The sequence below is a fragment of the Humulus lupulus genome, chromosome 2 (assembly GCF_963169125.1).
Source record: "Humulus lupulus chromosome 2, drHumLupu1.1, whole genome shotgun sequence".
Lineage (NCBI taxonomy): Eukaryota > Viridiplantae > Streptophyta > Magnoliopsida > Rosales > Cannabaceae > Humulus > Humulus lupulus.
This window is the reverse complement of record NC_084794.1, coordinates 21,561,282-21,585,733: the sequence shown is the minus strand read 5'-3', so window position 1 is coordinate 21,585,733 and position 24,452 is coordinate 21,561,282. Positions and strand designations below refer to the sequence as shown.

The 24,452-nt window shown below is 37.7% G+C and overlaps 1 protein-coding gene across 1 annotated transcript; it reads right to left on the bottom strand.

Moving 5' to 3' along the window:
- Positions 1–12,836: 12,836 nt before the first annotated feature.
- Positions 12,837–24,452, bottom strand: LOC133817453 (phospholipid-transporting ATPase 2). The gene is made up of 25 exons (XM_062249978.1): positions 24,297–24,452; positions 23,534–23,736; positions 22,830–23,043; positions 22,632–22,748; positions 22,107–22,199; positions 21,852–22,026; positions 21,107–21,273; positions 20,777–20,881; positions 20,527–20,624; positions 20,283–20,425; positions 19,178–19,274; positions 18,892–19,001; positions 18,645–18,809; positions 18,194–18,348; positions 18,030–18,110; positions 17,744–17,864; positions 16,875–16,981; positions 16,056–16,187; positions 15,367–15,520; positions 15,148–15,265; positions 14,839–15,012; positions 14,647–14,698; positions 14,280–14,407; positions 13,874–14,024; positions 12,837–13,398 (listed from the first exon to the last, which is right to left on the bottom strand). The coding sequence occupies exons 2-25, from the start codon at positions 23,656–23,658 to the stop codon at positions 13,060–13,062; spliced, it is 3,321 nt and encodes a 1,106-aa protein (XP_062105962.1). The 5' UTR covers positions 23,659–23,736; positions 24,297–24,452; the 3' UTR covers positions 12,837–13,059.

The window sequence follows — 24,452 nt, the reverse complement described above, 5'->3', positions numbered from 1 at the left end:
GGCCATGCCGTCCCAGGCGCTTTACTAGGCCCTGGGTTCGCGGTCCACACCGTGAGGATATCCCAGGTATCCTTTAGGGTCTCTCCTTGGGACCTCGCACTTCGCATGCTAAACGCTGCTCCCAGCCCCTTGCCATTCTCGACCTTTGCCATTCTCGGCCTTTGCCGTTCCTGACCCTCACCGTTCCCGGCCGTCGTCGTTCCCAGCTCTTGCCGTTCATTCATTTATATGTACACATAGTATAATTAGGCAGATACTTAAACACATATAAATTCAATCAAAGGGCTACGCCCTGCAACACAGTCATATAGGGTCGAGCTCTACAACACAATCATATAGGGTCATGCCCTACAACACAAGCTCTACGGGAATAGTAGGTTTCTTACCTGTGTCCCGAGCTTTCCAAGCACTGATGTCCCGAGCACAGTCCTCTAATCCGAGCCTCGTAGAAACCCTAGTCACAACGCACCAACAATATCCATCCATTAAATAACTATGGGTCATAATTCTAATCTTTGGGACATTGAATTCTATCAATCTGGGTGATAAAATCCATCCCGAGCCTTAACTATTGAATTCCCGAGTCTAAAACCTCTTTAAAGCCCAAAAATGCACTAAGCTCCGTGGCCCTAAGAACTCATGCCGCGGCCCCCAGCTCAACCTGAGGCCCTGCCTCATTTCAGCCTACACGCGCCGCGGCCCTTCCTGAAGGGCGCCACGACGCGCCTCCATTTCCAGACGCCCCAACGTTCTAAGGGGTCGCGGCTCAGCAAGAACAGCGTCGCAGCCCGACCCCTCGAGCCCAGAAAAACTCACCATTTTTACCACGAAAACTAATCCAATTAACCCCAAAATCAACCCAGCAACTCAAGCTAATCATCACAGAAGTTATACTATGGATTCAGCAACAAAACCCAACAAGAATTTAAGCTCAAAACCTTATCAAACTCAAAGTCAATTCCTCACTCAACACACATGCAATACTCTAGAATTTTAGCTTAAAACCAGTATAATTCACTAAGATTAAAGCTTACCTTGAGCTGAGTTGAGTCTCTGAATTAGGTCCTTAAGCTTCAAGCTTCTAGCTCCCAAGATTCCCAGCCCAATTCCTTAGTTTTGATTAGTTTCCACCAAAATTTCCCTTGGTATGACTTAGAGTAAAAAAAAAAAGAGAGAAGAGAGGATGCTTGGGTCGGTTTAGTGAATTCTGAATGTTTCTTATGTTTTGTTTTATTTAACTTAGTCTCTAGGGTTACCTCAAGGCTCAGGGTACCAAAAACGTCCCCGAGGGCAAAATGGTAAATTTCCCCAATATTCCCTCCTAAACATTCTATCTTCAAATATATCTCCAAATATTTATTTCCATAACCCGATAACCCCATAAAACATCTAATACCTGAAATACCCCTCAACTCGCCCCGAGTCAGATTTTCGGCCCCGTGGTAACTTTCTAGCTAACCGCTCCCTAAGACTGTCTCGGATCGTGCAACACAGATATATCCCATGTAACGCCCTGGATAGCCAAGACCGTTACACTGTGCGTTTGTAAAGTGCCAGACTTGCTAGTCAAGTCAATTAGTTGAAAGCGTGTCTACGAAACTGTAAAGGAACTAGGGTTTAAGATATTTTGGTCTCAAAAGCTACATTTTCATTAAGAAACATTGTTCACTAGCACGGGATCCCAAAAATATTAGTTTAAAGGCCATTTACAAAAGTTACAAGGTTCAAATTCATAAACCAGCCATACTAAGGCAAAACGAGCAGTTACGCAATCCCTGTCCTGACTCACTCCTCGACCATGGCGATTGAACAGCTGGCTATGTACATTTCACCTCGGAGCTCTCCACCTCAGGCTTGGTCCAGCTTGCCCTTGCCTTTACCTGCACCACGTAGCACCCGTGAGCCAAGGCCCAGCAAGAAAACACAACAACAACAAAGCATAAGCAATTAGCAACAAGTCAATATCTCACATCACATTACATAATCTCAACCATGTCATCAATCGGTATAATCAGGTATTCAAATAATAAGCATATTAATTCACGTCATTTACAGTTTACAAATGATAACTAGGGCTGGCGCCCTCAGGCTGCCCCCTCTGTTATCCCGTTGTCTTTGGCTACCAGTGGCCAATCTGCGTCCTGTGCGCTAATATCATGTACGGCACTCTTAGGCCGCTTTTACATGTCCCATGGCGTAATACCATCATTGACACGATACAATTCTCAGAAGCACTTAGTCCCATCACAAACATACAACCGGGTGCAGTTTTCTTACCTTTAGCTTTCAGATGAATTAGCTATGGGCGACACTCCTTGAGCGCGATCCGATCCTCGAGTCCTAGCTAGTCACCTAGTCACAACCATGAGGGAAGACACCATTAACAACCTTAAATGAGTTTCTAAGCCAAGTTCTAGTACTCGGAACATTGAACTTCACCAAATATAGTAAAAGACTCAACCCTGAGCACCTTAGGTTAAATTTCCAAGCCTAAAATCTCAAAATCCCAAAATCCCTTAAGCGTCGCGGCATAGACCACCCATGCCGCGGCATGGCCCCCAAACAGAACCTCCAAAGGCTCAAAAACAGGTAAGGGCCGCGGTATTGCTTGGGCCATGCCGCGGCCCGCCCTTCTTCTTCAGCATGCAACCATTTCGAAGGGCCGCGGCTCACCAAGAACCATGCCGCAGCTCGACCCTTCGAACCCAGAAAAAACCACCATTTTCAATCCCTAAACCTCACCTTAAGCCACCCCCAAAGCCCCTAACTCAAAACCAATTAATATTAACAACATTAGAATGATTAAAACAACGTAATCCAACCAGAAATCCAGCCTAAGACTCACTAAAATCCCAATTCTAATTTCTGAAATTTCAAACCCACAGAACTCAAAACCAGCCATGAAAACTCTCAAATTCAACCATCAAACTTTAAATTAAACCTTACCTCAGCTGTAGAATCGATTCTCCAAGAGTCCCCTGACCTATCTTCAAAGTTTCAAGCCTCAATCCCACCTTAAATTCCAAAAACCACAGATATTTAAAATTCAGCCATTTTCTTTGAATTCCTAACCTTAGAAACGAAAATTCAATACTTACCTTAGCACTAGCTCAGACCTTGATCAGTTCCTGAGCTAATCCTCCTATTTATTCCCTTCAATTCCCAAAAACACAGCTCAATTCCAGTTATTTCCTCTCAAATTCAGAAGCTCTTCCTTAGCCAAGAGAAAAGAGAGAGAGAGAAGGAAAGTTAAGGTTGGTTTACACTTTTCTATCTAGCATTTTCCTAAGTCTTCCAAGTATACCCTTAGTTTATTAAACTAATCCCAAAGCTCGGGGTGCCGGAAACGTCCCCGAGGCCAAAACGGTAAAATCCCCCAATAATCCCGCCTAGACATCCTAACCTCAAATATATCTCCAATTATTTATTTTCATCACCCGATAGTCTAAACCACTACCCGATACCTAAAATACCCCTGACTTGTCCAAAGTCAATTATAATGCCCCGTTGTGACTTTTCCTGCTATCTAGCCCTAGGATCGCCTCGAGTCGCCGGCTGCAGATTTATCCACATCATAATGTGGTTCTCGCATATATCACATATCATATTACCACATAATATAATCAATTATCATATAAGCATCATTAAACATATAATAACTCATTAAATCACAGTTATTCCAGTAATGCCCTCCTGGCACACTAATCAAGGCCCTTAAGCCTTATTAGTGAATTTGGGTCGTTACATCCCAAGTATGTCACATTTATGCCATCAACGGGCTAAAATTACAAACATGCCCCTAATAACCAAACGGGGCCCACATGCATATTTAATCCACCTAAACATGCATCACTAATCACATATTCACACAAATTCACATATTATAACAATAAATCACTTATTTCCCTCCAGGCACGCTAATCAAGGCCCTAAGCCTTATTAGCAAATTTGGGTCATTACAGATATACTAAATCAGCTCACTTTCTACCAGTGAGGGCAACTTATACCGTTGATCAATGTGTAGATCTCTATGTAAAAGAGATAGTACATCTTCATGGAGCTCCAAGGTCGATCGTGTCAGATTGAGACCCCACTTTTACCTCCAAGTTCTGGGGAAATTTGCAGAGGGCAATGGGCACGCAACTGAAGTTTAGTACAGCGTATCATCCTCAGATTGATGGTCAGTCTAAGAGGACTATCCAGATACTGGAGGACATGCTGAGAGCATGTGTAACGCCCCAACCCCAGGGACCGCTACAGTGTACATTGTAAACAGTGCTAAACTCGCTAATCGAGTCGTTTGGCCATAAACGTGTATCTAAGTGTGATTAGCGGTTTAGGGATTAAAAAATTTGGTTAAGACATAACGTTTCACTAGAACGTTTACCGTATACATTGGGATCCCAAAAATATAATTTTAGAGTTTATTACAAGAAAGTGTTTATAATAGGTCGTTCTAAGCGGAAAAACAGGGTTCAACCCTAGTTCCACTTTCAAACCTCACCCAAGTATTGGTCGAGCAGCTGCATATGTACACGTCATCACCTAAGCTCTCCAACCCAAGGATAGTCCAGCTTCTTCTTTCCTTTACCTGCACCACAAAGCACCCGTGAGCCGAAGCCCAGCAAGAAAACTCATATGCTCATAAACAGTCATATCATGATACCAAATCATATCTGGCATGCCTAGCATTCATAGCTCTGTTCAGCATGCAAATGAATTCAAACAGATGCTGGAGTTTCCAAGACAAGAAGTCCTGGCCTTCTGACTGGAGGATTATCAAGTCAATCCTAATCAGATGAATGTCGTAACATTAGAGGTTCCGATAAACCATGCTGAGTGACCAACAAGCAAGTCACTAGGGGCCTCAGTGCCCAAGCCATGCATATGATGATCAAAATGATCATACAGAGCTCATAGCCCTGATCAGACGAGTGAATATCACTTGAGGTTCTAGTAAACCATATTGAGTGACTGACAACCAAGTCACTAGGGGCCCAGTGCCCATTTCCTGCAATGGCTCTACATGACTAGCCCTTGGCTAGATAAATTCTTGTTTATATTCATCGAACTTGAGGTCGGTCCTGCATTAATGCTCTTTGAGTCATTCAATGCAGAGGGTCGATTAGATCCAATCGAAAAAGCTTGCGCTACACACTAGGGTTGTCATGACTAGTGAGTTAGCACAGTGTGACCAGTGCCCAGTACCACTGCCGAACCTGACTAATGAGTCACGGCTTCACAGCTGATACTAACACCTTTGCCAATTCTGACTAATGAGTCAGCCCTGTGTGACCAGTGCCCAGTACCACTGCCATACCTGACTAATGAGTCATGACTTCACAGTTGATACTAGCACCTTTGCCAAATATGACTAATTAGTCAGTACCATGCACAGGTAAGCAATGCTATCAATGTGTATCATATGCCAATCATCCAAGAGTAGGGCATTCAGCATGCTTACTAAACAATTGCTAGCATAATTATGATCATGCACAAACACAGAGACTCAAGCTCTGACCAATCTCATATTCATCATTCATGGCATGCCCTAATCACATGTTTCTCGTGCATCACATGCATCGCACTTAATCATCCAGCATGCCTCAACAATAATCATATGCAAATGGGCAAGACTGCCAAGCATTCATTATGCTATCCATGTTTACATTTAAACATCCAACATGCATCAATCATAGCCATGCATGTCACATATGGGGTGCAGTCTTCTTACCTTGGGTTCGAGCGAGAATTAATAAAAGAAACGACCTTTGAGAACGATCAGCTTTTAGTCATTTAGCGGTCACCTAGTCATAACCAAACATATAGGATACCATTAATAAAAATGACCAACATAGGTTCTCAAACCAATATCTAGCCTCCGGGACATCAATCCCCACTTAACCAGGTACTAGGATCAACCCCGAGGCCTATGGCAAGCATCCCTAAGTCAAAAACCCTATTCTGGCCAAATCTGCCTTGATGGGCCGCGGCTCACCATAGCCATGCCGTGGCTCATCCCCCTGACAGAGGCATAATTTCCTCAGAAACACACTTAGGCCGCGGCACGCCAAAGCCAGGCCACGACACATTACCCTGATCAGCCCAAAAACCAGCAACGCACCAGCAAACTCCCCTGCGTTTTTCCCTTGGAACCAGCCCTTCAAACCAACCCAAAACACCAACCTAACACCCAATTCAACCCCTAAACATCATCAACATCTCACCCTCATCAAAACCCAAGTTTCCAAACTCAAGAACTCCAATTAATTCACAACTAACACATCAAAATCCTCAATTGAAAACTTAATAGAAAAACAGGGTATACCATGAAACTCATGGCTGGAACTTACCTCAAACTTGATTTTGAATCCCCTTCCATGGCTGAATCAAGTTCCTAAGCTCCCACCTTTATTCTCCTAGCTTAACTCCTCAATTTGGCCTCTCAAAATTCAAAGGGAAATGAAGGGAGGAACATGTACGGGAGAGAAGAAAAAGGGATGAGGATGGCTCTGTTTCTATTCTGTTTCCACAGCTTTCTAAACCCCAAAGCTTATATAAATCCTTAAGGTCAAAAGACCATAATGCCCCTAGGCCAATTTAAAGCTTCTAAACACTCCCAAGGGTAAATTCGTCATTTCCAACCTATACCCTTAATTATAATTAACGCTCTCCAATTCCCGCTATTCTCAACATTCTCAAATGCCAATAAATCACATCCCATTACCCTTTAATTCCCGATAATTCTTTAATCATCAAAATGACCCCGAGACTCACCCCGAGCCCCGAACCAAATCCCGTTATGACTAGACCGAAAACTTGCATTCCCATGATCGTCTCATGTCGAATGGCTCGAACCAATCCACATATAATGTGGTAAAATTATAATTCACCCATATGCATAAAATTACACAATCACGCCCCCAACGACCAAATTACCAAAATGCCCTTGCAATTAAAATATGAGCCCATATGCATGCATTCACCATCATATTATAATATAATTCACATAAACATGCATATAATCATTAAATACCATAATAAATCAATTATGGCCCTCCCAGCCTCCTAATCAAGGTCCTAAACCTTATTAGGAAATTTGGGGCATTACAGCATGTGTACTGGATTTTGAGGGATCTTGGAGTAAATATTTACCCTTGATAGAGTTTTCCTAAAACAACAGCTATCAGGCGACCATAGGAGTGTCTCTTTATGAGATGTTGTATGGTAGGAAGTGCAGATCACCTATTCACTGGGATGAGTTGGGTGAGCGTAGATACTTGGGTCCTGAGGCAGTTCAGAGGACCAATGAAGCTATTGAAAAGATCAGAGCTCGGATGCTCACATCGCAGATTAGACAGAGAAGTTTTGCGAATCTGAAGCGTAGGGACGTGGAGTTCCAGGTGGGAGACTTTGTCTTCCTTAGAGTCTCCCCGCTCAAGGGGGTGAGAAGATTTGGCAAGAAGGGCAAGCTGAGTCCTAAGTTTGTAGGACCATTTGAGATTCTGGAAAGGATCGGTCAGGTGGCCTATATTGGCATTACCTCCGGCGTTGTCGGTTGTGCACAACGTGTTTCATATTTCGATGATGTGGAAGTATATTTCTGATGAGACCCACGTATTGAGTTACGAAGATCTAGAGTTGCAGACAGATTTATCCTTTGAGGAGCAGCCAATCCAGATATTAGACAAGAACGACAAGGTCATGAGGAATAAATTTATACCTTTAGTGAATGTATTATGGAGGAACAACAAGGTCAAGGAGGCGACCTGGGAGTTGGAATCAACCATGCGGGACCAGTATCCCGAGCTGTTCAGGTAAAATTTTGAGGACGAAATTCCTATAAGGAGGGGATAGTTGTAACATCCCAAATGTCCTAATGTGGCTTAGTGCTTGGATTAGGGGGCCGGGAGGCAATAGCTCTGTTATTATGTGAATTATATTATAATATAATTATGCTTGCATGCTAGAAATATTAAATATGTGTATGTGACCCGTTTCTTATAAGAAGGGTATTTTAGTAATTTGACCCGTTCAAGGTATAAATGCAAATATGTGTTTGTGTGATTGAGACTGCATTATTATGTGGATATATTTGGGTTACTCGACGTGAGGCGATTCTGATGAGCAAGTTAGCGGAAAAGTCACAACGGGGTTTTATACCCGGCTCAGGGTGAGCTTGGGGGTATTTTAATAATTTAGTACATTACCGGGAATTAGTGGGCAATGGGAAATTATTTGGTAATCATGTGAGAATATTGGAAGTAACGGGAATTATAGAACGTAAATTGTGAATAGCGGGGTATGAGTCAAAGGACAAAATTGCCCTTGAGAGTACATGAAGAATAGGTTAAGGGCAAGGGGCAATTTGGTCATTTCTGCCCAATGATAGGATTTGGTTTATTGGCAACATTTCAGATGATTTGGGAACAAAAGAAAAGAGGATTCTCATCAGCTCACTTCTCTCTTTTACGTTCTATACTTTATCTCTTGGAGCTTTGAGTGGCTTGAGTCAATTTGAAGGAAATTGGCTTGGAAGGGAGGCTTGAAACCAGGGAATTGTTGGGAGGAGATTGAAGCTTGAGTCACACAGTTGAGGTAAGGGTTTTAATTTGAATTCCTCATGTTATTTTTGTTGAATTATTGAGAGCTGTGGGGTTTTGCATGTATGTGAGTTGGGAGAGTGAATTTAGGATGTGTTTATGAGTTTTGAGTTGTTAATTAGTTAGGTTTGGTTGCTGGAAGGAAGTATATTGATTATGGGGATTTAACTGGAAAATTGGTATATAATTGGGTGGTTTCTTGTTGGGTTCGGCTAAGGAAAAGACCCAGAAATTCTAGGTTCGAAGGGCTGAGTCGCGGCTCTTTTCTTGGTGTGTCGCAGCCCTATGGAGCAAGAAGGAGCCAGGTGGGCTCAAAGGCAGAGGCGGGCCGCGACGCCTCAGGGGAGCGCCGCGGCACGTGGTTGGTTTTCCAGGGAGGCCGAGCCTCTGATTTAGAGGCGGGCCGCGACATAGGTCCTTAGGGTTGCGACCCTTAAGGGGAATTTTGGCCCTAGTGAGGGTTTTAGGTCGGGAACTTAACCTTTTGGGCTCGGGGTCGATTCTACTTCCTTGTTGAGTGGAACTCGACGTCCCGGAGGCTAGGATTTGGTCTGGAAGCTTTTATTCTCTCGTTGTTGATGGAATTCCTTATTATGGTTGTGACTAGGTCTACGCTAAGGGCTCGAATCAGGGATCGTACTCAAAGGGCGTCGCTAGTAACTTGCATTCTGATCAAAGGTAAGAAAACAACACCCAGTATGTGAGTGTGTGATTAGGGCTTAGTTCAATGGTCAAATATAAACATGATTAAGGCTTTGGCCTTGTTAATGAACATGATTATAATTATGTTTGTGAATATCTGGTTAATTACACTGAATGCGCATAATTATGATTATGCCTATGACTGTTGTTTGAATGTATTATAATGCTTTGTAATTGTTGATATGTATGTTATATGAGATATGTGATTGTCTATTGTGACTGGGAAGCTCGGTTTATAAACCAAAGGGTTATTAGGATGTTAAATGGGGATCGACTTATTAGTCGAGGGCATATTGGACTTCGAAAGACTCGTCTTATAAGTCGAGGGTCCTTAAGCTTTGACTTACAAGTCAGGGGCATGTGAGGCTTGACTTATAAGTCAAGGACATAAAGGACTCAGTTTATAAGCTGAGATTTGCACTGTGCACGTGGAGTGCAGGCCACCATGGCTGGGCCACCCTGGGAGTGCAACATGCACTTGACTGGCTCGGATGCCAACAAATTGAAGGGAAGTGCGACACACACTTGCGTGACAATAGGGTTGCTGATTTGTATAATGAATACACCAGATTTAGTTATTACTGTTTGACAGATATATTACTCTGTGAACTGTTTAATATGTTTTCTTGCTAAGTCTTTTGGCTCACAGGTGCTTTGTGGTGCAGGTAAAGGTAAGGAGAAGTTCAACCAGCCATGAGTCAGAGGGCGATAGCAGTGACATGTACATAGGCAATCCGCTCGACCACCACGGCCGAGATGCTCAAGGAAACTAGGGTTAAACCCAACTTTTGCTGCCTAGGTCGGCTTATTACGTAACTTAAGTGTTGTAACCAGTTTTAAAACTGATGTTTTTCGGATCCCGTGTATAGAACACGCTTTTGATCTAATGGAAATGTTTATGACCTAACCAAAAGTTTTAATACCTAAACCTTTAGTGGCTTAATCACATGTTTAATCCAAATGACTTGTTTAGCAAGTCCAGCACTGGTTTTAAACACACTTGGTAACGGATCCTAAGTAGCAGGGCATTTCAATAAGCTTCTAATATTCCCTAGAATCTCTATGCCTCGATCCTCGCTTGAATCTGAGTCCTAGAACTCAAGTTTCCTTCGAAAATGTGATCGGTTGACATAAAGGGAATGGGAGGAAGAGAGAACGTCAGAATGTTCTTTTATAATTCTAACAGGTTACTTCAAGCTTAAGTAGCCTCAAACAAATTCTAATGCTCGGGGTCCCGAAAACGCCTCTAGGGGTAAAATAATCAAAACTCCCAGAATTTCTCCCTAATCTTACTAACTCTCAATTTATCATCAAATATTTATTCCCATTACCCAATATCCCAGTAATGTACTAAATACCCCTTGACTCGCTCCGAGTCAAGTATGAATCTCGTTGTGACTTTCCCACTAGTTTACCTCCTAAGATCGTCTCGTGCTGACTAACCCTAGCATAACCAAATAATAATAAAGCACCACACATATATCACATATATGCCAAATATACTTGAAATGACCAAAATATGAAAATCACTCAATTAATCAGAAATGGGTTCACATGTATATTTAATACACATAAACATGCATATAATCATTTAATTACATAATAAATTAATTATGGTCATCCCGCCCTCCTAATCAAGGCCCTAAGCCTTATTAAGAAATTTGGGTCATTATAACAGGCGTCGCCGCTGATACACATTTCTTGTAGTGTATGGATAATGTTTTTTATATATACATAGTTATGTATTTAATATAAAATTTGTTTATTCAAATATCATGCATCTGTTAGATCTCATTTCAACAATTGAGATTATTTATCATACCGTGTAATTAACTATATTTTATCTTTGTTAGATATATGTATATATATATATATACATATATAACATATAAGTAATAATATGTACACATAAAATATGAAGAACACACACCTTAAATGAATATAATTGATTAAAAAATTCTTACATTGTGTAATATTTTAGTAAACATATCATTAATCATAATATTTTGATGAAACAACTTTCATACCACCCTTTCCACCGTAAAAGCTAGCAACTCCCAAATCAATGGCAAGATTGTCAATTCATTGAACCAAAAGAGCTTGGTGAAAGAAAAGAATTATGGTTAGATCCATCATTTTCGCCCATTATGAGGTACTTTTAGGGTAAAACTTAAGTGAAGCTCGCCTTGATAGATGACCATGATATGTGTAACACTGTAAAGCCCACCATGATAGATGACCATAATAATGTGTTAGCATCGTGTGTGCCGACTAAAGTATTCTACATTTTACATTATATCAGCCCCCACTGGACAAAAACTAAACCAATACAGATTCCATTTTGAGGGGCAAGAAAAAAGAGAAGAAATTAATGGGTGGTTCTTAAAAGCAATTCCCCAACAGTTATGCAATTCTACTTTTATTCCCTTCAATTGATTGATAATGACATTAATAGAAAGATAGCTTCACAGAGAAGCAAAATCTAATTTAGTTTGAATTTAGGTATAAGTGGAAGTGAGACTGCAAAATTATTGGCCAGCATTTTTGGGTCCAGTATTAAATTCAAACATACACAGTACAAACACCAACCAACAACTTTAAATAGTTTCCTTATCGTTGGGAAGCTAGGAATTCATTGCCTCAACACATGAGTCCATTATTAAATTGAGAAGTTTCGAAAAGAAATTATATTTATAAAAAATGCGGCTGTCGTAATCTTTTCCAACTGGTCGGTAGGTTAAAAGAGTTTAACTACTCAGCAACATTTTAGCCTGCTGAGTCCAAAAACTACATGGCCCATATTACTACTCAACACAATTCTATATCTATTTAATGTATTTTAAATTTAAATATAACGTATTCTAAATTTAGGTACCATCATTCTAATAATTAATTTGACAATTATAAAATTAAACAAGAAGCATCTCTCTTGATAGGGATGTCAATTTCACCTGCAAGATAAAATCCCCGTATAGACCCGTCCCTAACGGAATTAGAGTGGAGAACATGACCCAACCCACCTCATTGTAATTTATATTTTTAATATAAAAATTATTAAAAATATATAATATAATAATTTATATAAAAGTATATATTTATTAATGGTATAATTTATTATTTTTTAATTATTTTATATTAAAAAGTATTATTTATTTTATTAATTTTAGAAAGAAAAAAATTAAACAATCCCACACCCCGTTTACATCCCTATCTCTTGACCAGATAAAATCGCACCCCTACGCGTTTGTGTATGTGCGTGTATACAATAGATTATACTTTCCATGTTTGACTATTTTGTATTCGCCTAAATGTTACTCCAAGTCACTAGAAAATATCATCTATTTAAAGTCACTGTCACTTTTGGCACAAAGATAGACTCTTTTCCAATTGGATCAAAATTGTCTAATCTTACCAAACACGCCATAAGTTATACTTACCTTGCTGGCCGTTAAAGCTTATTAAATAGTACAAAGATTTAATGAGCTCGAAGAGAGGACCAAAATGAAAACTCACCTCAACTAACCCAAAAACTTTCTTGCAAATAAATTCTTCTTCATATAAATGCATAAAATTATGAATAATTTATTTTTTTTCCAGACCAAGAAAAGAAATTATTTAATTATGTAGAGTTCCTTTAATAGGAACTCCACTAATCCTATGTGTTGTTGTACATACAAATACAATGCTAATCTACACTAGAAGCAAAATGGTGGTAAGGTTCAATTTTTGCACCTATTATTTGTTATTTTGTAGCTCAGTTGTCCTTGCAATTTCTTGAGTAGTTGGAAGAGGACAATCGGGACTGTGACTGAAAAAAATCAAAAGGTGGAACGGCTCCGAAAGATCTTCGAGTAGCATTCGGTGAATCTGATAATAGGGGTTCATAAACTGGATTTCTGTTCTTGGGTTGAGTTATGGACAAAGGAGTAACATCTTTCTCTATTGATCTTGCTTGGGGCTCAATGTTGCCCAGTGACAGAATAGGTCCACCCAAACGTTCAGCCTGCTGAAGTGTATTGATTTTACTTGGTCTGTACGTGTACCGGAAGAACTTTATAGCAAGAATTGGACCCATCCCTGCTGCAACTATGAGCTGTAATAAAAAAAAAGTAAAAATAGTTTCTATTAGTATATAAAACTGCAATGCCAACAATGGCCTTGACTTTGACTTCTCTATAATAGAATTTTCAGGTTACCCACGATCAGATGTTGCATCAAGGAAGAGATTACATAAATTTTATTAATTATCTTTTGCAAGTCAAATAGCTAAATAATATGAAACTAGGTCTGGGTCTCTATCATCGACTCCATATTATTGGTTGTAACCTCAAAATTTGAAGCAAATATGAAATGGAGTACCGAAGCCATTCTCCATAGTAGGATGGATCACCTCTGAGAAGACTATCTGGGCTTTCCAATTTTCATGCAAATATAAGACCACAATGTCCTGATATATAAGCAATAAGCTATCCTGTTTTCATCTACCTTTGAAACCCCAGATGCTACTCAGAGACGGGCCATCCTATTGTTAAAATTACTTGTCCAAAAGATGGTCAAGAAAAACTTACAAACAAAGTTATCCAATAAGACGGTTGTCTACACAAGCGAAACATAATTGTATACATCCCTGATGATGGGATGGCGCTGAAGATCCAGTTGATGATATAAAAGCCAACCAAATTTCCCCATATAGCAAGATGTTGTAGTATTGTAAAAGAGCTGCGAGGATCAAAGGAAAACATAGGCAATCGGGATAAATAAAATACAACAGAATCATATGAATTTTCCTCTGTAGTTCTAAGCAGCTTTCAAGTCAGGGCATTCCAAAAAGAATATTTGAATGTTGTAAGAATACCATTTCAGTGTTCAGTGTTCAGTGTTCAGTGTTCAGTGTTTGTTAGATTAAGCAGCAAGAAGGCTTTACGAAGAGTCAAATTTGAATCAACAAAGCATGCTTAATAGAAAGAAACTTACTTTGTTTCTAATATCATAACAAAAGCCTGCAACCAAATACATCCAGAGAGAGCAACCAATGAGATCTCCTCCATTTCACTTTTTTCATAAGCGTAGGCATGTATGCTGATTACAAATACAACAATTGCCTGGACATCAATCAAGCCTGGAATCAGTATCAGTGGATCAAAAGCAACAACCATCTCTATATTTTGAGCAACCAAAGTTTTGGTGAATGTAATGGTTCTCTCTAAGTAACATCTAAATTTAAGTTCAAGTTTTGTCAAAGTGCTTAGAACTAAATAATTCAGCAGGCCTTAATATAAAAGAACAAAAGAAGCAAAAATAGTTGTTTAGGAGTTCGACTATTTTAAAAAACACAACTCACATGAAAAAGAGATCTTCCAAACCATCCAGCGAATGTGCTAGGATTCAGAAGTCTGTTCCCAAGAATAAAAAAAACAAAGTGAAAATTAGCATTTTAGGTTAGACAGTAAATTCCCATTGGCAATTCTGATGGGAAAAATATCTCAAATACACATTAAAAATCAAATGTGAGGTGAATTATCCTATAAAGTACCTTCCCGCTTGACAATAAAACAAAATTTGTGGATGCTGCATCACTGTTTCTTCACTAAGATCTTTGTCCAGGACACTGACTAGAACAGGAACACTAGTGTAGAAAACATTATAAGCCATCAAGCTAACAGAATTAAAAAGACTAGTCCCTGAGACGCCTGAAACAAAAGAGAAGCTGAAAACATGCCAAAGTTAGTACACCAGACATTTAAAAAAGAATAATATACAAGATCAGAAGGAATAATGTTTACATGTCAATTATAAAAGATATAAAAGTTGAAAATAAATGGCATTGTCCAGAAAAACTCACAAGATCTGGATGAAACAAACCACCAGAGACTTGTAAAATGAATACTGGGATAGAAATGCTGTACGATTGTATGAGTAACGTCCATGGACAAGTATTAATCTTTTCAGAAACCTAAACTCTGCAAAACAATACAATAATACCAAAACAAATCACTCTACCCTGTTCGTTCTGTCAAGTTTCCAAAAAGAGAGAGGAGGGGTTACGGTATCAGCAACTTACTCCCAATACTATAATCAGCTGCTCTTGCTGCCTGCAGTCCCTCTCTCCCGCTGATTCCAACTCCAATGTCAGCTTGTTGTATCATTCTTACATCATTCCCTCCATCCCCAATGGCCAATGTTCTATAATCACATGATTTTAAAATCTCCACAAGCTGCAAAATAGAGTTAAACGCAATATGTACTTAGGTATTCAACATTTTATGACATCATACGTAGAGGTAAGAGCCTTTAAATTTGGAAAACAAGGACAACAAAAAAATAACTAAAAAATAATATGACTAGCTTTGTTTTAGTAGATGTATCAGAGATAAGACCAGTTAACTATACTAGATAACAGGAGGGTTAATCTGCTAAATCATCAACAATCAATTTCAGGACTCAATAGTGTCCCCCAGCAAAAACTTTTAACTCCAGAAAACATATTTTTTTAGAAAAATATCTTATATCTTTTCTAGCTTCAAATCATGTCCATGAACTCCAATCCCCATTCAAAAGATCGGAAACCTAACCATACAGCATACCAGTTTCATACGTTTTATATAGAGAAATATTTTAGTTTCCCCAAGTAGATGTCAACACATAGCTAATGTCTACCAGATCCTGCTCATATTAATTAAATTTTAAAATGTACCATGTATTTAATCACAGGTCCAGTGATAACATATAGCAGGTACTGATAAGGATTACCTGTGCTTTCTGTGATGGTGTTACCCGACAACATATGGCAGTTCTTGACAATATTGCTAATTCAGTAAAAGCTGTTCGATAATGCTTAAGTGCAATTTCAAGAGCCCAACCATCAACAACAAATGCCACATCCTGTTGAAATGTGGAAAAATAAGAAGACAAACAAGCCCATCAAGATACACTTAAAAAACAAAAAGTAGTGAGAAAAATTCAATAGCTTCTTCACAAAAACATCCCAATATCTACAACAAACATGTACACATATAGTGTACATAACCTTATCAAATACTCCCACGTCCATCACAGCAATTAAAAACAACTAGATCCATGGTTTGGAAAAACTTTTGAAGAAGCCTACATTTTGAAACCATTTCATTCTGAGACATGGAAACTAAAAAGTATTTCAACCATCCTTTTTTAATGCTTTCTTATTATGTCCCATTTTACGAACTAAGGCTATGTTTCAATTCTTATGAATCTATGCTTATTAAATTCTTATTTTTTTCATAATTTTATGATATTTTAAATGTTATTCAAAACTTACACCTCAATCCAATTCAAAACCTACCTTTCGATTCAATTGAGAAAATTGCCTTCAATTCTGATATAGTTTTTTACGACCTTTGACTAGAAAAATGAAATTATACTTATCAACACACAACACACACACACATATAGAGCAAGCTTGAAAGAAACTTAAACTGTCGGATATAAGTATAACAAAGAACTTTTTTCAACATTTTGATACAGCCTAGAATGTTAATAATGGCAAAGATAATCTAAAGTTGATTTCTCACAACTAGGAGCTATATAAAATACCTTAGGTTCTGAAGTTGTAATCCTCATTGTAAGTAAAACTCTCTCTAAACTTCTGCCGACTTCATCTTCTGTTTTGCCATTAATTAATAGAAGCTGTCCTTTTGGCTCTGTCAAGTCAGAAAGCATAACATAAAGCAAATAATATTTAATGAAAATTGATAATATTAAAGAGAGGGAAGAAACATATCCCTTACAGAGCTATGGAAGGCAACAAACTCAAATCATTAAATTAAGCAATAGAGCCAGGTAGAACACACCATAGCAAGTTAAAGTCATCTCTCTATTTAAGCCACGCAAGTCAATCTCTAGCCCCAATTGTCACAACCCAATACTTTTTTGTTATTTGTCCAATTACATAAAGGGAATTGCAGAAAGAACTAAAAATTATGAAAGAAAAAAAACAGACACCAAAATAAAAAAATCAATCAAGTGAAAAAATTGATAAAGTATTTGGAACAAGGTAATTATCTGAAACAACTAGAGACATTAAGGCCAAGTGTTAATCTCATTTCAGATAATCCACTCCATTCTCCTTTGTTCTGCTTCTTCATTACATTTATCTAATATTTAGCCTATGTGCTTATAGTATATATACAGAGAGGAGGGGGCAGACAGAGAAGGAAACCGATTTGCAGATTATTGAGGGACACTCTAAGAGACAAATTTGTATTATATGCAAGGAAAATTGGATTGAAGAAAATTACAGAAAAAATCAAACCACGCTTCAAAACAAGATATTCACATCCATCTCAATTCGCTATGACCAGTTAATTCAGTCCAAGACACAAATTTTTCTGCTTAAATAATTAGGCTGCTTCAAACAATAAAACGAACAAAACACAAGTTAATAATCCAGTTAGTTTGACTACCTGGTGAAACAAAATTGCAAGAAAGAGCAATCTGTATTGCAGTATTCTGCTTGTCACCAGTAAGCATCCAGAAATTGATTCCTGCTTTTCTTAATGCCTCTATTGTTTCTGGTACCCCATCCTGACAATTACAGTTTAAAATATCACAACTATCAGTATCTAGTACAATCCAAGCAATAGTATCCCTAATCTAACTATGTTTCCCCTTCTACTGAGCACTCTGCAATTAGTAGAAAATATACACACATATATATGTTAGAAAAAAGTAATAAGTGTATTATGTCACCTGTAAACGGTCTTCTATTGCGGTAACCCCAAGGATCACAAGATCATGTTCTAATCTTTGACAGACCTCAGCTAGTCTCCACTGCACAGAGTAGTGAAGTAAAGGGAGTGGATAGACAGACAACTCATGACATGTGAATGAGTTTGTGTGCTTTAGGTGTTTACCTCTCTATCAACCACTGTACTACTGGCCTCTTTAAACATCGAAGACCATTCCTGATACTCATCTTCCTCCAAAATACGCCAAGCAAGACAAAGTGTACGAAGACCTAATTGAGCATATTGTTCCACAGCTTCAATAAATGTCCTTGTCTGCTGCCCTGAGGTACATTGGAAACCATCAAACACCAATACGAGCAATATGCATTAACCATATATTTCTAGACATCTAGTAGCATATATAGCAGTAAATAATTGAGAACTAATATACATGAGCAGACAAAAAGAATCAAAACCTACTCTGTGGGGGCTTATATTAAAATGAATTATAAGAAATCAATTAGTGTGAAGGTTTCAACAAGAAATATATCAATCCCCTGAGCCAAGAAACTCCAACATACTTCACCTTATAGGTGACTAAGAAAGGGAGGTCATTAAAAAGTACAATTAGATTTACCAGCACTTGCATACGGAAGAATTGCTTCATCTGCACCCTTTGATAAAAGAATAATATTCCCATTCTGGCAATCCTTCACCACAATTGACATTCTTTTCCTATCCGAAGTAAACTCCAGAGTTTCCAAAACCTCATATCGAAGTGTAGAAGCATTGAACTTGATCTCTGTAATATATTGATCAATATCAAATAGCCAAACCTAAGATCAAAACAGAATATCCAAATAGCAAAGAACAAACCAGCGTACCAAGAATATTTCCACTTTTATTGAAGAAAACCATATGGAATTGAGCAGCAGCTTGGACAAGTGCATCCTCATCCTGGGACTGTGCCTTGTACATGATAGCACCACTTTTGCTACAAAGAGCAAAAGAAATATGCAAAGATCAGAATCCGTAAATAATTGCATTTATTTTTCTTTCATATCTCCTACATGCTATCACAATAAATGGTAATCTTCTTAATCTATGGGAAAATCAAAAGATTGTAAAACCATCAAAAACAGAAAAAAATACATATAGAAGCAAAATCACCTCTGTACTGGTATTACTGTATTACATATTGCCATTATTGTAAGGAACCGTATAACATCAGGAGAACCACTTGCAACAGCATTGAGCAACCTTGCATCTTTTTATCATAAAACAAAACTAATCAGAAAATAAAGTTAAATTATAATCCAAAACAGTCCTATAACTGTCAATGATATCAAATCAATGACAGAAATAAATTAGCCAATCACCAAGCCCATTTAAAACAAATAGTACATTTTCCTTATTATTTGTCTTTGAACCTACATATTAACACATGAGCAATTGAACTATGAACATAACCACATAGCCCAACATTCATAGCTCTTAAACAAATCATTCAGAGGGCCTGTTTGACATGGCTTTGAAACTTTTCCAGAGCCTAAATGTTACTTTTTTAAGTGTTTGGATGAATTTTGTTCTTTTTTTTTTTTTTTTTTTTTGAGGAGTGCTTGGATGAATTTTCAAAAGTGTTTTATGAATTTTCAAACTCTATGAGGAAGTAAATGTCCATTAACTTCTTCATAAAGATCTTTTGAATAAAAAAGGGAAGTTGTTTTCAGTTTTAATTTTAAAAAAAAAAAAAAAAACTTAGATTACATATTTTATCCTTAGTCTAATTAATAAAATAAAATTAAATATAATAAAATATTTGTTGTGATTTAAAAAAAATATAATAAAATAGACTATCCAAACCGTAATTGAAAAAAAAAACTTGGCCTTTTACTTCTCTTCTTCTACTGTATAAAAGTAAAAGCAAAAGATATGTCAAACGAGCACGCTATATACAATAATATACGATCTCCATTACTTTTGCTTCATGCCAGATGCCAAATACAAGGGCATTCAGGCATGGGATGCCACAATGGATAATACCTCTCTAATTCACCAAGAATTGTTTCATCACTATTACTTTCTACAGTAACAATACTGAACATCAAGACCAAGAATCTTTGCAGCAGAATGAACCGCTAGGGCATATACACAAGGGAATTATCCCCAAAATACATTTTTGATGTAAGGTCAACTTAACACCGATTTACAACCCCAAATTAAGTTAATAACTACATAAGTTTAACAGAAATATTTGTTCAGAAAAACACCATACCTTTTAAGGCATCTCCTGTCTCATTTCCATAGAAAATGCCACTGATACAGCACCTTCTAAAGATCATCTTATTTTCTGTTAGAGTACCAGTTTTGTCAGTCAAAATGTACTCAACCTGGCCCAAGTCCTCGCTGATTGCTGTACTGCCACATATTTTATAAACCTCATATGCATATATTCAAAAAAAAAAAGGGGGGGGGGGGGGGGAAGCATTGACAATTGCTACAATACCAATTACACTCACTTTGTTGCATGGGCTGGAGTAATAGTCTCATGGTCAATCATTTTATCATCCCAATCAATAAACTTTGCATACAAGCTCTTGACAAGGTCAAGGGACACCTGTCAAAGATATAACAGTTTACACTAGAGACTATCAACCGCTTTCAAACAGAGAAATTCTAACTTTTGTTAACAAAAGCATTGCTGTGTCTTTTATTCTTATAATGATTTATGAACCACAGTTTCTCACACATTTTTATACAGAAGGATACCTTAATTGATATGGGGATCATGATTGAACAAAGTAGCTCAAAACGAAGTGGAATGACCAACAGTTCATACCATGGACCTTCCTCGGGATACTCGACATACCATTGCTGCAAATGGTATAAGTGAACACTAAAGTCAAACACTGAAAGTAAAAGGATATACTGAAAAGGAAAAGACAAGGGGGAAGAAATTCTACTCAACAATCAACATTACGTTTGTCATTCCTTTTCTTTTCTTTCTTTTTTTTTTTTTTTTTGAAGTAATGGTGTGCAGAATTAGAGATATAATACCACAGTTCATTAAAAAGAAAAGGAAAAAAAAAAAAGACTTGCCTTCCTTGCTTCCGTATCCTTCCATACATTACCAGCTACACCAAGAACCATAACAACGACAATTTGAAAAACAAATATAGCTCCAGTCAACTTGTCAATCATAGCATCCATAGCTGTAAGCTTTGGTTCAGGTATGCCCCTACTCATACCCAACTTGGTTTCATTGCCTGTTAAAAATAAGAATAATTCACTATGTAAACTCGTTGAGATAACATTAAGGTACACGTATATTATGATATTCTAACATTACAGCATCAATCCTCTGGAAACTTCCATAACTATGATTGGTCAGATTGTAGAGAAGGTACAAAATTTGTAGGCACTGAAGCCATCAACCACATGACTGCCTTTAAAGAGAGACATATATATATAGATAGAGAGAGAGAGAGAGAGAAGAAGAAGACTCACTTAAATTTGTGCTATTCCCATCAATCAGAAATACAAGTTTTATCAATTATTATTTCTTAAGATACAGTAGCAAGTTTGGGAGGTACTAAGATATTTCCCTTGGCATATTGATGTTGATAATTAATATGAAAGTTGTCGACTTCACCAGCAGATGTCATGATTAAAGTAACAAATTTTCATACTTTGTTCATAATTTTTTTCATATACTGCATAAGGTCATTTACCATTTATGAGAACTTCCCTTTTCTTATTGCTTCAAAACAAAACAAATATGAGCATGCAAGAACAGAGAGGTGCATTAAGATATGGCCTTGACAACTAGAATAAACGAACTTGCCTGTATAAACAGCTACTCCACATGCCCATTCTGTATTCCGCAAGTAACATGACTGAAGAATTGTGTTTTTAATGCTTAATGGGCACAGATCGTTATCAATAAAAGGAGGAAACAACCGTAAATTTGCATCAAATCTTCTAATGTCCTTGTCAGGAACAGGACACTCAATCACACCCTGAAGAGCGAGAGAAATAGATGCATCATCACTTATTAAAGTGAAATACAACCCGATAGAAATCTTCATGGAAAGCTTACCTTGATTTTGTGCAAGAGTTCTAGATCAATCCCCATGCAAGCTGAGGGAATGAACCTGGTCTTTAGATCAGTTTCACCATCTAGAGCAGAAGTCTGGAGGAAGTTACATTATCAAGTTCTTGACATGTTTAAGCAATTGTAAAGGTCAAAAGGAAAATAGTTACAGGATTACAGAAAAAGAAACACCGCCATTGCAATAATTCTACGATATAAGCATGATTATGAATGGAAATTTAATGTACTATACAGTTTTTGCTTCTTTAGAAATGTATAATCTTCTAAGCATGCAAGCAACACCAAACAATGTCGAGAAAAGAAACCCTGAAAGTGCAGGGGTTTAGGTACCAATAACCTAGCTAAGGTCCTTTTTGCAAAAATAACTTTCTCAGGCTTACTAGAGACTTTGATTGGATTCCATATTTTATCGGTACACTTAAGCATCCTCACTATCTATGATGAATAAAGGCTGGGTGTTGCTTATTGCACCAAACTTGGTCAGTTACTTGTCAAGGATTTTATATTTACCTCAACATAGCACATTCCTTGCGGATCAGATGTCCCAATCAAAACCAGATCACATGGCACTTCATCATTCTCTCGGAGCCATACTATATTACCCACATGAATATCCTGTGCTTGAACCTACAAGTGAATACGACCAGTTAGTTTGTCACAATAAAAGAAATGCAACCAAAGAGGAGGAAAGAAAAGAAATGTCTATACATGTTTCTTTATGCCCTGCCTCACAACCCAAACTTCTTTCTCATTCGCTTTCTTGTCTGAAAGAAATCTGTGGTAATCATCCCATGCCTCTTTTGTTGCAGAGACAGCAAAAATGAAAATAAGTGGACCCCATGTACTGGCAGGATTTACTGGAGTAATAAGAGACCATAACTGAAGGCATGCTATTAGCAGAAAGTACTGGTTCATGAAGCGGCTGAAAACATATTATTTGTTAGTGATAAGCAGTACAAAAGAAAATAAGAATGTTTGTAGCAAAGTTATCACATAGAAGTACATGTCATTGGATAGAGATAAAAATCAAGATTTTATTTGAAATGCAATACCAAGTATATGACTTTAACCCCTTTTTCTAATAATAAATAAAATAACAACAATGACGGTTTTGCTGCATAAAATCAACGGAAACAAAAACAAGGTCTAGGCTGCAGCATAAAATCAAAAGAAAATGTTCTTTAAAATTTTCCAAACTTCGAACCTATCAATCATGTCATGTTCCTGAACAATAAAAACTCAAAAACACTAACCAACACATAGATACATACTACAAGTTTAGCATAAATAAATTTCTTATAGTTAAGAAAAACAGGAATGCTATAAAGTAAATTATAATAACAATTCAAATCGACTAAATTACCACAACCAATACCATATCAAGCAATCGATAACATCAAATCATAAATCACCTAAATTGTTCCCATAAATTCTTCGGTAGGAAGTTCAACAAATTATATTTTGTGTTCGAAATGCGATTGGCACAATACAGATCATGTGAAGATTCATCATCATTGATGTAGACGTAACGCTTCATTGTTGAATTAGAAGCATGTGACCATGCTCAGCTACTTGTTCCAAGTTAGCAACAAGGATACTAACGGTGTATAGAATCCTGTTACAAAAAACACTGCATAAAGCTTCATCCCAAAAAAAAAATATTCAAATATACAGCTATTTGCATCGAGTCTTTTACTAAACTGGCATTGCTTATAGGGAACACTAAAGTCACAAAAGGAAGCGTACCGTCATCTTCACAACAACTATATCAAGCACATTGACCAATCTAAACAGAACCCATAATGACACGAGTAGAAAATTCATAAAATATATGGAACAATGCCCTCCCTACAAAGAATTCAAATAAAGGCAACGCAACATATGTTTCAAAAACCATACAGATATATTAACAAAAAATCAGAACCGCCTAACCCAGAAGAAAAACACAAATCCGAGTTTAATACGCTATGCCCATAATCACATCAAACGGCGAGAAACCATTTAAAAAAAACACAGATTTCTTCAATAGGTCTTCCGAATTTTCAAAAGAAACAAAAAAAACAGATCACTAAGACGAATTTAAGAGAAATGGTCATTACATAAACGATTTTTGAGAAGAGTGATCAAAGAAAAAACTGATGGAGACGTGAAATTGAAAGGGGAGTAGGATCGTACCTGGGTTGTTGAGCAACGTCGTTCAAACCAAGTTCGTCGTCGTTGTTCCTACCGGTTGGGGGTCCTCTCCCGCTCTCTTTGCACCTTCGCTTCTCTGATGAAGGAGACGGCAATAGTAAATTGTGCGCGGCTTCAGTGGTAATATTGTGTGGATGC

Coding starts and splice junctions, on each gene's coding strand:
- LOC133817453 (XM_062249978.1), bottom strand. CDS start 23,658: ATGAAGCGTTACGTCTACATCAATGATGATGAATCTTCACATGATCTG. Junction 21,274..21,851: donor TGGAGTAGCTGTTTATACAG/GCAAGTTCGTTT, acceptor TATTTTTAACAG/GCAATGAAACCAAGTTGGGT. Junction 20,882..21,106: donor AGGATACGGAAGCAAGGAAG/GCAAGTCTTTTT, acceptor TACCATTTGCAG/CAATGGTATGTCGAGTATCC.